Source organism: Diabrotica virgifera, chromosome 5 (assembly GCF_917563875.1).
Source record: "Diabrotica virgifera virgifera chromosome 5, PGI_DIABVI_V3a".
Lineage (NCBI taxonomy): Eukaryota > Metazoa > Arthropoda > Insecta > Coleoptera > Chrysomelidae > Diabrotica > Diabrotica virgifera.
The window spans coordinates 50,371,509-50,385,885 of record NC_065447.1 but is presented as its reverse complement, the minus strand read 5'-3'; the positions used below and the strand labels follow the sequence as shown (position 1 = coordinate 50,385,885).

At 32.8% G+C, this 14,377-nt stretch overlaps 2 protein-coding genes across 2 annotated transcripts in view; both read left to right on the top strand.

The window, feature by feature from the left end:
- Positions 1-14,377, top strand: part of LOC114341392 (leucine zipper putative tumor suppressor 2 homolog) — a 621,793-nt gene that overhangs the window by 113,988 nt on the left and 493,428 nt on the right. The window lies entirely within an intron of this gene.
- Positions 9,192-10,591, top strand: LOC114331190 (uncharacterized). Its single transcript, XM_050652489.1, has 3 exons — positions 9,192-9,762; positions 9,892-10,074; positions 10,134-10,591. The coding sequence occupies exons 1-3, from the start codon at positions 9,268-9,270 to the stop codon at positions 10,230-10,232; spliced, it is 777 nt and encodes a 258-aa protein (XP_050508446.1). The 5' UTR covers positions 9,192-9,267; the 3' UTR covers positions 10,233-10,591.

The following is a 14,377-nucleotide window of genomic DNA, read 5'->3' as shown; positions in this document are numbered from 1 at the left end:
AGATATGGTGCAAAAAAATATATGACTAATGTACTTTAAGGAAAAAATGAGAAGTACATACATTTAACCCCTCATTCACCAGAATTTAAATGCATTGTTTTTCGTTTGCAATACCTCTTAAGAGGAAACAGTAGCGATCAACAGGTAGCGAAAACGCGTTCCAAGATTGCGGCTGTAATTTTGAATATTTTTTCGAGATATTTGGCAGACGTATTCGTAATATAATAAAGAATGGCGGTACAGAGCCCAATTTTAAAAATATATTAATATGTGGAAATTACTCTGTAATTAAATACAATATTAAAAAAACGAGCCTGTACCGCCATTAAGAAGAACAAAAAAATACACTTTCTTCAAATAAACTTTTTCATCCAATGCCTAGATTTTGTGTCATTTTGGAACTACTAATGAAATAAAAAATTTTAGTAGTTCCAAAATGACACAAAATCTAGGCATCGGATAAAAAAGTTTATTTGAAGAAAGTGTATTTTTTTGTTCTTCTTAATGGCGGTACAGGCTCGTTTTTTTAATATTGTATTTAATTACAGAGTAATTTCCACATATTAATATATTTTTCAAATTGGGCTCTGTACCGCCATTCTTTATTATATTACGAATACGTGTGCCAAAGATCTCGAAAAAATATTCAAAATTACAGCCGCAATCTTGGAACGCGTTTTTGCTACCTGTTGATCGCTACTGCATCACCTTAATATAGTGTTATTTCTACTTTCAAAAAGTTGGACGGGTGAAAAAAATAAGATCAAATTATAGAGCGCATTTTTAAATTTTCTTAAAATTCTTTCTTTTGCTCCATGCAATTCGAAAATAAAAATGTTCTATCCCCGAGAAGTGGTGGGAACCGCCCCCATGATAAAAGCGCCATATTATATAGTATATAGGGTAGACTTTGAATTAGTAGATTGGGCTTTGGGCTACTCCCAAAATTTCATTACAATCCATGCAGTAAAATGCAAATATTGTAAACTATTAATTTCTCAGAAAAATGAACTAATTTGAAATGAAAGTATGACTAATATTCTATTGATTTATGAAATAATCTATTAGACCTGGATCCCGCGTATGAAAAAAAAGTTGATTAATAGCAAGCTGAAAATTTGTTAATAGCTTAAGGGTGTCTAGTCGGATAAACTTTGATATATGGGAACACTGGAACAGGGGCAGTTTTAATTGTAGAACAGGTTAAAAATTTGGAACGGCCAGACCACGAAAACGGCACATTTATTTTTTCCGACAGAATAGACTTAAACTCTCCGAAAAGAGATTAAACTCTCATGCATAAATCAGACTGCTATTTATCACCTGTCATAATTCCTGTCATTTGACATATTCTACATGTTCTACTCATTAAAACGCCCATTTGGTGACAAATAGCAGTCTGATTTTTGCATGAGAGTTTAATCTCTGATCGGAGAGTATAAGTCTGTTCTGTCGGACAAAATACATGGGCCGTTTTCGTGGTCTTACCGTTCCAAATTTTTAGCCTGTTCCACAATTAAAACTTCCCCTGTTCCATCGTTCCCATATATCAAAGTTTGTCCGACTAGACACCCTTAAGCTGTTAACAAATTTTCAGCTTGCTATTAATCAACTTTTTTTTCATACGCTGGATCCAGACCTATATAGTGTGTCCCCGAACATTTTCTCAAATGCAGGAATTAATGATGCGTAGAACCATAAAATATTTTCAAGTATACAAGGTGTTTCTAAAATATCAAAATAACGAGTAACTTTGTTATTTTTATAGAATGCCAGTATCTAGTACGATAACGATAATAGATCGGTACGATAAAGTTCTCGGGCGGCCCTTCCGTCCAGCGTTTTTCGTTAGGATGTAATTAAGTAAGGGTTAATGTTTTTTATGATTGGCGATAAAATTTTGTATGCACCACGTCAGTAAAGACTCTTTATCGAACTCGTCTGTTATTCGCATCGCTCGCTAACGCTCGCTCTGTTCATAATAGCAAACTCGTTCGATAAAGAGTAACTTTACTGACTTGGTACATAAATAACTATTAAATGTTCGATTTTCGGAAAAATAGTATGTATACTATGTAGGAATAGCCACATTCCCAAACTCTGTATTGTCTCGGCTTGCGCCTCGACGGCAATCTTTACATCGTCCGGGAATGTTAAGCTTTTCCTACTAGGTACTCAATATTCCTGCACTTAATTCCTTACACTATACCCTATATTCCTTACAGCAGATTCAGAACAAATTTATTAAAGAACAACTTTATTTTCAATAATTTCAACACATTATAAAACAGTCTGAAACCAAAAAATTAATAATTAAATACAATAAAAAGTTAATTATTTATTATGTTAACAGTTATAAATACTGCCAAAAATAAGCAAATGCGTCAAATTTGACAATTCAATATTTTTGTGTCTATAGTTACACAACCAGGGCCCGGATTACGTACACTCGATACGCATCGTATCCGCCATGTTTTACTGTAGCGCCTTATGGGAAAACATGGCGGATACGTAATCCGGGCCCTCTGTATTTGGTGGCATCACGAATATTTGAGTCAAAATCATAATATTTCTATTTGAAAATTTTAACATGTTTATTTTAAAATAATTTAAATGTTCGATTTTCGGAAAAATAGTATGTATACCTTGTAGGAAAAGCCACATTCCCGGACTCTGTATTGCCTTGTCTCGGCTTGCGCCTCGACGGCGATTTTTACAAAAATAGTTCTCAATAATCACAAATAGGATCCTAAAGGCGAATTTCTAGCGTTGTCAGGCACAACTTACTGTTGTTATCAGAAGCGAACAAAACGGAACAATGACATATTTTGTATATTGTTTACAATAGTTTTATATACTGCCGATTATTCGTTATTCGTCCGTAATAATATATTTTGCTTCCTTTTTATACAAAAATTTGCACATTTTTGGCAAATTCGCATTCGCCATTTTTGATATTTTAACATTTGGAATAAAACTTATATTACAATGTTCAAATGCGACTTCGCCGAAATATATCAAAAAACTGATAGACACGCTCAAAATCCCAAAAATCTCCAATACTAATTTATACTAAATTTACAGTCAAGATGCAATAGAAATAAACAAACCAATACACGTTAAATGCTATTAGGTGAACTCCCGAATCATAAATTACAATGTATATACATTGTAAATCCCAAATCATGATTTCTAAAGTTTATAAATTGTAAATTATGATTTGGGAGTGCTTTTAGTAGCATTTAACCTGTCTTGGTTTGTTTATTTCTACTGCATCTTGATTGTGAATTTAGTATACGTAAGGAAAATAATTGAATCATGAAACTGGTTAAATAAAAAGAAAACAAGAAATACTCGTGCATATGTGGTGTACCTGTCAAAATATCTATGATAGGAATACAAATACTAAATGATGATCTTTGGGAACATCTTACTTCGTTCTTACATCGGGAAAAAGTAGTTTACAGTTAAAAGTTTCCAGCAATTTCACGGTAAATAAACAACTCTTATGTAAACTGCTCGATATGATATGTTTGTCTATCTGATAGTTTTTATTTCCATCCAGCTATTTTGTAGGTATACTTTACCATATTTATAAACTGTTGCCTGCAGCAATATGAATCTTAGATAAAGAAGATTACAGCCAAGGATATATCTCTTCCTATTTTACATGCCCATTATAATGTATAACGTTTTATTTTGTTCGTGACATCTGCAACAAGAAAATAACAGATATAAGAAGCACTTACATTGTCCATTCTAGTGAGTGTGTTATTTGCGTCATATCTAAATGGAAAAGGTACTTATATTTCTTTCATTTATACTAGTTTTTAATTCGATACAAAACTAAAGGTTTTTTGGTGCAAAACACTATAATTAAGATATGTACAATTCAAAATTAAATAGTTTTATGTGGTCAATTGTTTAGTAGAATTAGTAATATTTACCAAAAATATTAGTCCAGAGAAATAAGGTAAAAAAGTACTCTTTGGCCCGGCCAGGTAACTGATACTTTTTTTTTGAATTTTCTGGACCTTAATAACCAAAACCTCGTTTTTGCAGTGGATTCGGTAGAATTCTTAAATTATTAACAATTTAAAGTAAAAAATGCTATATTTTCTGAACTTTCGTCTAGAAGTATTATAGGTAGAAATAGATTTCTCCGTATGTTTCTATCTTGGGTCATATCAACATTAATCTCCTTTACCGACATGTCCTGCTTAAGCGTTTTTCTGACATTCATTATAAAACAATAATTCCCATGTGTAACAAGATCACTGACGTGTTAGATTTTATCTAACACATTGTTCACTGTAAATTAAACCCGAAAATTGAGAAATATATATACTCTGGGATAATTAGCAAAATACAAGGAAAAGTTATTTACCAGCAATTTTATTGCTGGAATCGAATCTTATGATTGTATACAGTGAGCACGTAAAGGTTGAAATAAATTCATTTTCTCGAGAATGGACGACTTTGGAAAAAAATCCCGAAACAGGTCAACTTTATTTTTAAATTACGACTTTTTGGCATATACATCATACTACAAAATGTCTTAAATTAAAAATAAAAATTGACCTGTTTTGGGATTTATTTCCAAATTGCCCATTCATGAAGAAATGAATTTATTCCAACCTATACGTGCTCACTGTATATTAATAATATAGGTATGCAAAATCCGCAGATTATGTGCTACTTTTTTTATAAACAAAATGGCGCCCGAAAATCGTGTTTTTTCAATTTTTGCTCTATAACTCCAAAGATTTTTATTTTACACCAAAAACACACAAACCAAAATTCACCGTAATTAAATTCTGCATAGAGACGTGTTTTTCCCGATTTACTTCGACGACAATTTTCCCCGGAAAATGCGGGTTTTTCCAACAAAATGTTTAATTTTCAACTAAAATTTTAGATAAGTAATTGTTTATCAATAATTAAATAACTTCGTAACGTAAAAGCTCTTTTCATATAGATTATAATTAAAGAAGCCGATGGAAATTGAATAAACAATTTAGCAACAATTTAGTTATTAATTAAAAATTTACGGTCGCTATAATAACCACAATAATTATGATACATAAGAATAACTATGATTTTTGTATAAAAAGACACTGTACCTATCTAATGTACTTTACATAAAATTGAAATTGGACTATTAAAGCGCCCCAGGAGTATTTTAAAATTATAAACAAATGTTTGGCTTATAAACAAATAGACTATATCGGGAAATATTAAATTAAACTAAATCACGAAAACGGTATTGGAAATAAAGCGGCAGGACGCTTCTTTTAAAAGAAAAAACATTTAATTCTGATGAGTGGTTCCTGAGATACAACCGGTCAAAATTGACCGGCATTTACTGCAAAGAAATAAAAAATAGAATCATAATTTTCGAACCATCACCTTTTTAGTTCGGTCCTCTTTGTCCACACCAATTTTCGTATCTTTAAAATACCCATAACATATATTATTATAATAAAAACTATCGATATTACGAGTGAAAATTGCCAAAAATAGCAAAATTCCAATCAAAAATTAGGTTGTAGAAAATGTAATCTCAAACTTTAAAATCGGTATACGTTAAAAAAATGCATTTTCTCGGCTTCCCGTGGAGCAATTTTCTTCGTTTTTTTTGTTCCCAAGTAACTCGAGTAGAGCCATCTAACAAACGCATTATTTAATGTCAAACTTGCTTTTGTTTTGTTTCCATTCAATTGTTGCTAAACTGTTCATTTAATTTCCATCGGCTTTTGAAATTAAAATCTATACGGAAAGGGCTTTTATATTACCAAGTTATTTAATTATTGATAAGCAATTACTTATCTAAAATTTTAATTGAAAATTAAAGAGTTTGTTGGAAAAACCCGGATTTTTCGGGGAAAATTTTCTTCGAAGTAAATCGGGAAAAACACATCTCTATGGAGAATTTAATTACGGTGAATTTTTATTTGGGTGTTTTTGGTGTTAAGTTAAAATCTTTCGAGTTATAGAGCAAAAATTAAAAAAAAAAACACGATTTACGGGTGCCATTTTGTTTATAAAAAAGTAGCACACTATCTGCGGACTTAACATACCTATATTATTAATATATACAATCATAAGACTCGATTCCAGCTATAAAATTGCTGGTAAATAACTTTTCCCAAAAATGCCCAGACTAATAATATACTTACATATACCTAAATGTAAACTGTAATACAAAAAATGTAAAAAAATATAAAAAATTTAAACGGTAATATAAAGGTAAAAATTTATAAATGGAAATGTAAAATAATTGTAATAATTGTGTGAAAATGTAAAATAATTGTAATAATTTTATATGATGACGCAATAAATAAATATTACATTTTATCATGTAAATGAAAGTACTTTCTACTGATAATTTAAACTATTCGTGAGAAATTATCCTCTAAACATTACAAAACATTCAAAAATGGACGAAGTTTTTAATGAATTTCAAAAATATAAAAAAATATTAAACAAAAATATATTAGTTACGACTTTGAAATAATTATTGGTTATTTAAATCGCAAGTAAAATTTTTTTATTCATTACTTTTTTGAAAAAAGTGCTTGGCCTAAATACTAATGTACACTTCATGGTAGCCAACGTCGCTAAAGAAGTTTTCACTTCTGTCGGCACTCCATCTAGTGCCAGTTTTTTTTCAAGGAACAAAGCACCCCGCACAAATCTTATGGAAATTAGGTCCCAGTGGATTTAGTTCATACTTTGGGAAAATACTCTTTGAAGCATTCTGATAAAAAGTTCTCATGGGCACAACTAGTGATGTGAGTTGTAAAATTACATAACTTACGTTACATAAATTACACGTAACTTACGGTAATATTACATGATACCCGTAACTTAATGTAATTTATGTAATTTTTGGAATTTACGTAATTTATGAAATTTAACGTAACTTATGATAAATTTACATAAATTACCGTAATTTATGTAATTACTGGTAAAATTACATATATTATGGCAACTTATGCGCGCGCAATTGTCGTAAGTGCGGTGCGCCGGTGCCGGCGCGCGCGAACCAGTGGGTGCTATTACGCTCGTCGCTCGTTAGTCGTTCCTTAGTCTGAGTCAGGCAGGTTATGTTTACATTTCTGTTATTGTATGTGTAATGTGTATGTATAAGTTAGTTTTCGACTGTTCTTTCTCTATTCATTCACGCAGCGTTGGTTACTTTACATTTATTTATAAGGAAGCACAGAAACTATAAGGTAAGAAATATATTATTTCTACAAACAGCAAAACACGTGCCGGTGATGTCCATAGCAACCTTAGATTGGGAAACACAGGGGCGGGCCTATCGCATATCGACTGTACGTTAAATCTAACGCGCGTCATTTTATATGTGGCTACAGTACTTAATTCTGAATTCGGTTTACCAAGTTTTATTCGATTTTTTAGATTAGTTTACTGTACAATAACTATAAGAATGATAGGAGCAACGGGGTACTTGTGCATGTAGCATGTGTAATTGAATTACACTGACATAACTTACTAAATAAAAAATTTTGATAACGTTGAGGGCAAAATAATGTAGTTGTCCGATCCAGTATTCTGCTTATTCGAATTTCATTAAATTGTTACACAGATTCAATTTTAATCTTTCTTCTATTTAAGGATGCCTAACAATTTTTTATGCCCTCGTGCCCATCAAATACTTTGAAAAATAATGTTTTTTCCCTTCTTAATGTTTAAGTCTACCTGAATATTTTTTTTAGGTCATAAAACATGGTGAAACGTAAGACAGATATCTGGCTTTATTTTGAAGTGTTACCTGCGGGTTCTTCTAATCAAAAGACCATAAATGTGAGGTGTAAATTTTGCAAGAGTGTACATGCAAAAAATGCTACAAGAATGAAATCTCATCTTCAACAATGCACTTATGTGCCGCATATGATAAAACTTAAATTCAATATTTTAACTCCAAAGTCAAAGGGGAATCACTCTAAATTTCCATTTGAAACATCCATGAAAAAGATCACATCGGCAAAATTGGATAACGATAACACTGATGCTGCTTGTACATCATCAACGGTTTCCACAGCATCAACATCTGCTTCTGATAACATTCATGTGGAAACACCTGTTTGCACAAAAATCAACAGAATACAATCATTTTGTGATCGAATGACACACGAACAAAATAACGAATTGAATATTTTGCTTGCTAGAGCTATTTACACCAGTTCAGCACCACATTCAATTACCGAGAATGAAGATTGGAAATTGTTTTTTAAAAAAATTAGACCTTCATACACCTTACCATCGAGATATATGTTATCAAATCGTCTCCTGACCGAAGAGTACGAGCGAGTTGAAGTTCAAGTTAATGATAAAATTAAGCAAGCTGACAATTTATCATTGCAATGCGATGGTTGGTCCAACTTGCGAAATGAAAGTGTAATTAATTTCATTGTTACAACACCCGAACCGTTATTTGTCAAATCAGTACTAACAAAAGCAGAGAAGCATACCGCAGAATATATAACAAAATTAATGGTTGAAGTTCTGGAGGAGTATGGACCTAAAAAATTTTTCGCTATTGTGACTGATAACGCAAAGAATATGAGGAAGGCTGTGAGACAATGTGAAGAGATGTATCCCCATCTTGTATCATACGGCTGTTTAGCGCACACATTACATTTATTGTGCAGCGATATTTTGAAATTATCTTCAATAGAGACACATTTGTCACATATTATACATATCGTTAAAACTATTAACCAGTGTCAAGTACTGAGAGCTCAATTCACAGAAATAAGAAATGAGATGAAGTGTGGAGTGTCTCTTAGCCTACCTGTAAAAACAAGATGGGGTTCACATGTAAAATGTCTTCAAGATCTGACTAAATGCAAGTCCGTCCTACAACGTCTAGCAATATCTCCAGATAAAACAATTCAAGATAGAATACGCAGCGCAAAAGCAAATTTACTTGATGAAGGATTCTGGATAAATTCTAGCGCTCTTGTTGAATTGCTTAAGCCAATTACTGAAGCAATAACACGTCTTGAAGGAGATTCTTCGTCAATTCATTTGGTTTGTGAAACTTTCGCGAAAATCGGTAGTAACATATCTACTCATTTAGAATGCGTGAAACTAACGGATTGCGAAAAAACAGAAGCGATGGATAAATTTATATCAAGGAAGGAATACGCCCTTCAACCGATCCATTTTGCCGCAGACTTACTAAACCCTCGGTCTGTTGGTGCAAATTTATCATCAGCCGAAAGGATTGAAGCGATGAAATACATTACTACTATGTCAACCACGACCACGATAGAGATTGGTGATGAAGGAGTGTCAAAGATTACTGAGGATTTAGGAAACTATTTAGCTAAAACAGACTTTTTTGGCGAAACATTTTTATGGAACATACTCGATAATGTCTCTTTGGTTACATGGTGGAAAGGATTTTGTGGACATTCATGCCTCTCCAAAGTTGCAGTCAGGATATTGACAATGCCGTGCACTTCTGCGGCAACAGAGAGAAGCTTTAGCTCCCAGAGCAGCATTCATACGAAGAGAAGAAATCGCCTAACAACTCAAAGGGCAGCAAATTTAAATTATATACAATATAATTCAAAATTGCTGAAACGTTCACGACAACATCACATACAAAGTCAATATCCTATAGAAGAGACTGTACAGAACAACGTTTCGATAGAAGGTAGAAACTTACAGAAGGAGATAGAAGTAATTGAAAACCATATTTCCGAAGAGGAAGAATTAGACGAGGTAATTTTAAATTTAGGCATTTTTTAGATATGTGATATGTGCATGTGATATATGCAGTTTGCTTCTTTTCCGATTTTCCAATGCATTCCACCGTTTTCGAATAAAAAATTATAAATCTTATGTTTTCAGACAATATCATCATGGCATTCAAATACAACAGGAAATGGAAATTCCGACGATGATTTTAATTTTGCTGACTTTGCAATGACCGATGATGAAATTGATCAAAGAATGGAAACTAGGGAACAGAGACCAGCACGCATTTTGAGACAAAGCAAAGTGAACATTTTAGAAAACGTCTTAATGAAATCGGTAAATTAGTGTAAACACATACATATTTATTGTTTATATTCCAAAATTATCAATTTCAGGGTAAAGGCACAGAACAACCCCAAAAAAAAACGGAAGTCGAGAAGGATACTTCAGATGCCGAAAACAAGGTAGTTAGATCTGTATATATTATATTATAAACCCATTATTTTTACTCTCTATGTTTACACTTTCCTATTTAATTTCAGGATGCAGTTCTGGATTTGCCGGAGATAAAAAAAATTACACAAGGCTCATTGGAAGAGCAAACAATTGAAACTTCGACGTTTTATAACAAGAAGGTCTCCAGTTGTCTGCGAAAAAGGAAGTTGTGATTTATAAAAGCCGCTTAAAACAAAACTAAAGAACCTATGTTTTCATTTCTTTATTATTTGTATGTATTTCTTATCCACTTTTCTTTATTTCATAAGTATGTAGTTACTTTGTGTTTATTATATTCAATATGAATGCAAACAATTGATTTTTTAATACAATGAACATAAATTACATAAGTTACATAAATTACATCTGGTTTGTAATTTTTGGGTAATTTTACACGTGTAACTTACAATTTCTGAAATTACACGTAATTTCACATCGCTAGGCACAACTCAATCATATGAAGGATTTTCAAGATATAGAGGCACAAACTGGGAAAATTATAAGATTTACTGGGTGTTCCAATTCCCTGAGTTACTGGTTATCTGACACCATGTAGAAGTTTGGATCAAGGAAAAGTACTAGTAGTCTAGGATTTTTTCCTGGCTATCCAATGGCGACCTTTACTTTGACCTTGACCTTTAACAGACGTCATCTTCTAGAGTTTTGGGGGGTTTCAGCATTAAATTGATATAAACAGATTACTCATAGGTTTTTGAGATCGCTAAACACGAATGTGCCACCAGAATTGACCTCCGGAGGACGTGATGGCCAGGGCCACTGCAAGGGACTTCATCTTCTAGAGTTTCGATGGTTTTGGCATTTAATTGATGCAAATGAATTACTGGAGTGTTTTCTGAGGTCGCTAAACACGAATATGCCACCAGAACCGATTCCCGGAGCACCTGGTTTCCAAGGTCAGTGAAAGGCGCTCCTGGAGTTTCGAGGGTCTTTGGTACTACATTAATGCAAACTGATTAGTTATAGGTTTTTGGTGTTGCTGAACACGAATACGTGATCAGCACAGACACAGGAGCACCTGGTGCTTAAGACAGGTTATTTTCTTTAGTTAAAAACCTAAGAGTAATCCATTTGATTCCTCCATTTGGTTCCTCCGAAACTCCAGAAGATAACCTGTCTTAGGCAGCAGGTGCTCCTGTGTCTGTGCTGATTACTAATCTAATCTACCTAACTAAAAATCTCGTATCTAACTAAAAGTCCTAAGCTAAGCTAATATTACTCGAATAAGTAAAAAAATGTATCCTTTAGTCTATTAATAATTCCTATTTCAGTTTTCTTTTGATTTATTTATATATTCTTACTAACTTTAAAATAATGTACCTATAATAAAAATGTAATCTAAAAATTTCTAATATTTCTCTAAACTTCTAATAACTCTTTTGTAGCTATAATAAAGATTTAATCTCTGTTGCTGAATGTCTAAAAATTTCACTTTTTGTGTCCCTTTGCTTACTATCTACTAACACTTATTGTAAGATATTGTCTATCCTTAATTCAAATACTTCCATTTTCCGCGAAAATTTAACCTGAATTCATTATCTACATTTAAAAATAAGTTATTTGTAATTTACGTTACTTTAGAGAAAAAAAAATTTTCAACTTTAATTCTTAGACAAAATTCAATGATTAGCTACTTATTTGATATTATTCATAATTCTGCTTGTTTATTTTGACATTTCTGACAGGTTTTATGTCTCTTCTTTCATTTTTCCCACATATTTTCCTCTTCTTCTTCTTGTCTGGTACTACAACTCATATAATTCTTCAATTTTCTCCACATACTAACACTTCTACAGTGTACATAATTCATCTTCATATACATATTTCATATAACAATCATATATCATTTATCTCATATATCATTTCATATAACATCATAATAATCACTTCATATACTAGCTCCGATACCTTCTTTTTACCTTAATAAAAGAGGTTTCACTCGGATGTCTTAGTTCTCCGCCAATATTAACCCGAATTTTCGCCCTGATCTGTACGCACCATTTAGGTGGTATAGTTAACTCAAAACACGAAATAGGTTTTTTATGCGGTTCAAATTCTTCTAAAAATATCACAACCTCAATCCCTTGCTTTGAGGCCGTTGTTTATTCACGAATAATCATGAATAAAATAGGTACCCTTCAAAACACAGAGTGGGTTTCTAATAAGCGTCCAAGCTTCTATAAATCACTTAGTACCTTCCTAATTTGACAAGAGCCGTGGGTTTCTTATTGTCTCTAGTTGCCTCATAATATTTAGCTTATAATATTGTTAGTTCTTCTTCTAATCTATATAGTTCTTCTTCAAATTCCTTATCTCGACTCATCAGGTCGGTTCGTTAAAAATATATCTCTTGCTTATAGCAATGTTTGTTGTATGTCATCACTAATCATTATTCATTAAAAAAAATATCATTTATCACTCAAAAAATATTAATTCAGGTTCATATCATACAAAATTTAACACAAAATCGATAAAAATGTATCTAAAAGATCAATAACAAAAACAACTGCTAATAAAATTAAATAAAAATTCAAAAATAGCATATATAATAAACTTCGATAAAAATATTCAATTCCAAAATCACTTCATGTTTCAAAATTCATAGATAAAAAAAATCGATACTTCATAAATTATTCAAAAATCAGCAAAGATAAATATTCAATGTTCAATAATAACATAAAACGAGGGAAGCATTTTTAATAAAGATAGACATTCTTACTTACATTTTATTTCCACTTTGTCTTTACACTGTCGCTCACTGGGTTGATCGTCTTCCTGGGTCCTGGTTTAACTTCCATTTTCGTCGTCGGTATTTCCACGCTGGCGCCACCATCTCTGCTCCTTTCAGAAGACCTCCTCTAGTCTGCAGGATCAGCCATGTATTAAATAGTGTGATGTTATGCCTTCTGGTCCCAATTAATTAAAGTTGTAAATTTTTTTTAAAAGACCCTCGAAGTTCCGGTAGCCCCTTTTATTGACCTTGAAAACCAGGTGCTCCGGGAGTCGGTTCTGGTGGCATATTCGTGTTTAGTGACCTCAAAAAACCCTCCCGTAATTCATTTGCATCAATTTAATGCCGAAAACCATCGAAACTTTAGAAGATGACGTCCCTTGCAGTGACCCTGGTCACCACGTCCTCCGGCGGTCAATTCTGATGGCATATTCGTGTTTAGCGATCCCAAAAATCCATGAGTAATCTGTTTATATCAATTTAATGCCGAAAACCTTCGAAACTCTAGAACAGTGTTTCCCAAACTTATTTAAAGCGCGACCCCTTTTTGTTAAAAAAAGTGTTCACATGTTGCCAATTGTTTTACATGTTGTAAAACATGTTGCCAGATAACCAGTAACTCAAATAATTAGAATACCCCTTAAATCTTATAATTTTCCGAGTTTGTGCCTCTATATCTTGAAAATCCTTCAAACGATTGAGTTGTGCCCAGGAAAACTTTTTATCAGGATGCTTCAAAAAATATTTTCTTAAAGTATGAACGAAATCCACTGGGACCTAATTTCCATAAGGTTTGTGCGGGGTACTTTTATTGAAAACCATTTTTTGATCTCTTAGTTCACGAGCTAGAAATCCATTAAATTACCAGAGAACGGCAGTTCTCGCCAGTGGCGCACACCCACACTCCTCTACACGCGACAAATATAAACGAAATTTTCGATTTTCTAAATCTAACTGAATTGAAAATTGGGATAACTCCCATCTTAAAGTTCGGGAAAAGACTCACCCATTCCTATGTCAACGATCCATTTTGGTCTAGGGGTGTGGATTTTACGGCCCTTCCTATTTAGGGTCTGTTTTTCGTTCTCGTCCCCAAAACTACCAAAAACTTAGAAAATTTAAGTACGACCTTTACGGCTTCTAATAGTACTGATCATTACCTTTCCAACGCATGTCTAACTTTGAAAATCGGTTATACCATTCAAAAGTTACCGAGCTCAGAAGTATGACTCAATTTCTATTTAAAAAAGGGAAAATGTGTTTGAAGAGGGGGTCAGGGCCGATTCAGAACCGGTGTAGTTTGTGACTTCTGACCACCCATAAGCGAGCTATAGGACTTGGTAGGTACAAAACGGCATATTTGTGGGGGTATATATCTTCGGTTTAAGAAGAGAC